The sequence below is a fragment of the Lactuca virosa genome, chromosome 6, assembly GCF_052849685.1.
Source record: "Lactuca virosa cultivar CGN04683 chromosome 6, Lactuca_virosa_CGN04683_v6, whole genome shotgun sequence".
Lineage (NCBI taxonomy): Eukaryota > Viridiplantae > Streptophyta > Magnoliopsida > Asterales > Asteraceae > Lactuca > Lactuca virosa.
Genome location: NC_136431.1, coordinates 38,038,360 through 38,040,641, shown reverse-complemented (window position 1 = coordinate 38,040,641; position 2,282 = coordinate 38,038,360). Strand labels below are relative to the sequence as shown.

Sequence of the window (2,282 nt, the reverse complement as noted above, 5' to 3'; positions counted from 1 at the left end):
ATGGATGAAGTATTTGAGCCTGACACAATCGACGTTCAAGTTGATGATTTTGTAAAAACCAAATCAGTTTCAAGATGCAAAGATGAATTCCTTAATGTTCTTTGTGAAGACAGTGATGACGAATCAGTGGAAGGTGAAGGAGAAAATGCTCGAGTAGAACTAGATGATGAGGAAAACACTGACGAATCTAGTGATGAAGATGAAATCATATACTCCATCCATAATCCGAAGGTCAAATGGAATGTGATGAAACCGGTTATTGGAGAAAGGTATGAATCTAGACACGAACTGAAATTATGTTTAACAAATTATTCCATCTATAAGGGATATAAAATTCGTTTCAAGAAGTGTGATAGTGTTAGACTAGTGGCTGTGTGTGCTAGTGATCCAAAAAAATGCCCTTTTATGGTTCGTGCTTCATGGATGAGTACTGAAAAATCATTCCAGGTGAAAAAGATGAATGATAGGCATACATGTGTTAGGAATTTTAGTAGTTCAAGGCTTATGAATCCAACTTGGTTAGCAAAGCAGTTTGTGAAAGAACTAGTAAGGAAACCAAAGTTAAAATGCAAGGAAATGCAGACAATAAATCAAAGTACATTTCATTGCAAGGTGTCATGGTCAAAATGTTATAGATCAAGGTGTAGGGCACTGTCCTTAATTGATGGCAATTTGAGTGACCATTATGCAAGAGTGTGGAATTATGGACATGAACTGATGAGGTCCAATCCAGGTAGCACAGTTAGGATTTCTGTTAATATTAACCCTGATCAGACTACAACTTTTCATAGAATCTATGTGTGCTTTAAAGCAATCAAAGATGGGTGGAAGATAGGATGTCGTAGGGTTATAGGGTTGGATGGGTGTTTTTTGAAGGGACAATGCAAGGGTGAGTTACTAACTGCAATAGGTAGAGATGCAAATAATCAAATTTACCCTATAGCATGGGCTGTTGTGGAGGTTGAAAACAAGGTTAATTGGACATGGTTCTTGGAACTAGTTAGTGAAGATCTTTCATTGGATGCTGGCAGGGGATTATGTGTCATTAGTGACCAACATAAGGTAATGACAGGTTCATTTAATTTATATCATATATTATAGTTTTTAATAACAGTTACTAATATATTTTTTCATTTCCTAGGGTCTTGTTGAAGCAACAAAGGATATTCTACCCCATGTAGAGCACATACAATGTGCTAGGCATATTTATGCCAATTTTAGGAAAGTGTATAGTGGGATACAATTCAGAAACATGTTTTAGGCAGCTGCAAAATCTACAACAGAAGGTGATTTCAAGATAAACATGGATAGGATCAAGACTTTAAGTGAAGGTGCATATGATCATCTTATGGCTAGAGAACCTCATACATGGTGCAGGGCATTTTTTGGTAGTGGTTTGGCATGTGAGTCTATAGAGAATGGGATAGCTGAGTGTTTTAATGCAGTCATTGTAGATGCTAGAAAGAAGCCTCTTTTGGCTATGCTTGAAGAAATAAGACTCTACATGATGGAAAGGTTCTACAACTTAAGAGAGGAGGCACAGAAATTAGAAGGTGATGTGTGTGAAGCAGCACTTCTAAAGATGGAGGAATTTGCTGAGGATATAAGGTATATTTTGTATTTCATATATACATGTAGCTTTTTAATAGACTGTTATTACATTTATAATAAGATAAATGTTTATATTTGCAGGACTTGGTATGCAGTGCCAAGTGGTGTTAATTCATATGAAATTAGGAATGGCTTTCAAAGTTATGGAGTTGATTTGGAACACCATTACTGTAGCTACAGACTGTGGGATATAGCAGGGATACCTTGTGTGCATGCACAGGTAGCAATCTTATACACCAACCAAGATCCAAAGGAATTCATTAGCACTTGGTTCAGCAAGAGTAATTACATGGCTACATATCAGTCTAACATACTTCCAGTCAATGGAAGTAACTTGTGGGAAGAAACTGGCTATACCAAGCCCCTTCCACCTACAGCTAGGAGGATGCCAGGATGACCCAGTGTCAAAAGAAGGAGACATGTATCTGAGCATGAAGACAAGTACCCCCAAGTGTCTAACAAGGGAAGAACTGTATAATGCAAGAATTGTCTTCAAAGGGGACATAATAAAGCTTCTTGCAAAAATCCAAAGGTTGTACCTGAGCCAAAACCTAAAAAGAAAATGGGCAGACCCAAATTGGATCCTGATTTGACTAACTGGACAGGATCTAGAATAGGTGATAGAGGTAGGGGTACTGGATCTGGTAGAAGAGGGAAGAGAGGTGGTGGTA

At 37.7% G+C, this 2,282-nt stretch overlaps 1 protein-coding gene across 1 annotated transcript; it reads left to right on the top strand.

Annotated features, from left to right (window-relative positions):
- LOC145121452 (uncharacterized) lies at nucleotides 1-1,261 on the top strand. The gene is made up of 2 exons (XM_079057199.1): nucleotides 1-1,062; nucleotides 1,142-1,261. Exons 1-2 carry the CDS (start codon nucleotides 1-3, stop codon nucleotides 1,259-1,261), a joined length of 1,182 nt encoding a protein of 393 aa, XP_078913325.1.
- Nucleotides 1,262-2,282: the final 1,021 nt, after the last annotated feature.

Excerpts from the sequence above, each read along its gene's own strand:
- LOC145121452 (XM_079057199.1), top strand. The coding sequence starts at position 1 with ATGGATGAAGTATTTGAGCCTGACACAATCGACGTTCAAGTTGATGAT. Across the intron at positions 1,063-1,141 it reads TCATTAGTGACCAACATAAG|GGTCTTGTTGAAGCAACAAA; the intron begins GTAATGACAGGT and ends TTCATTTCCTAG.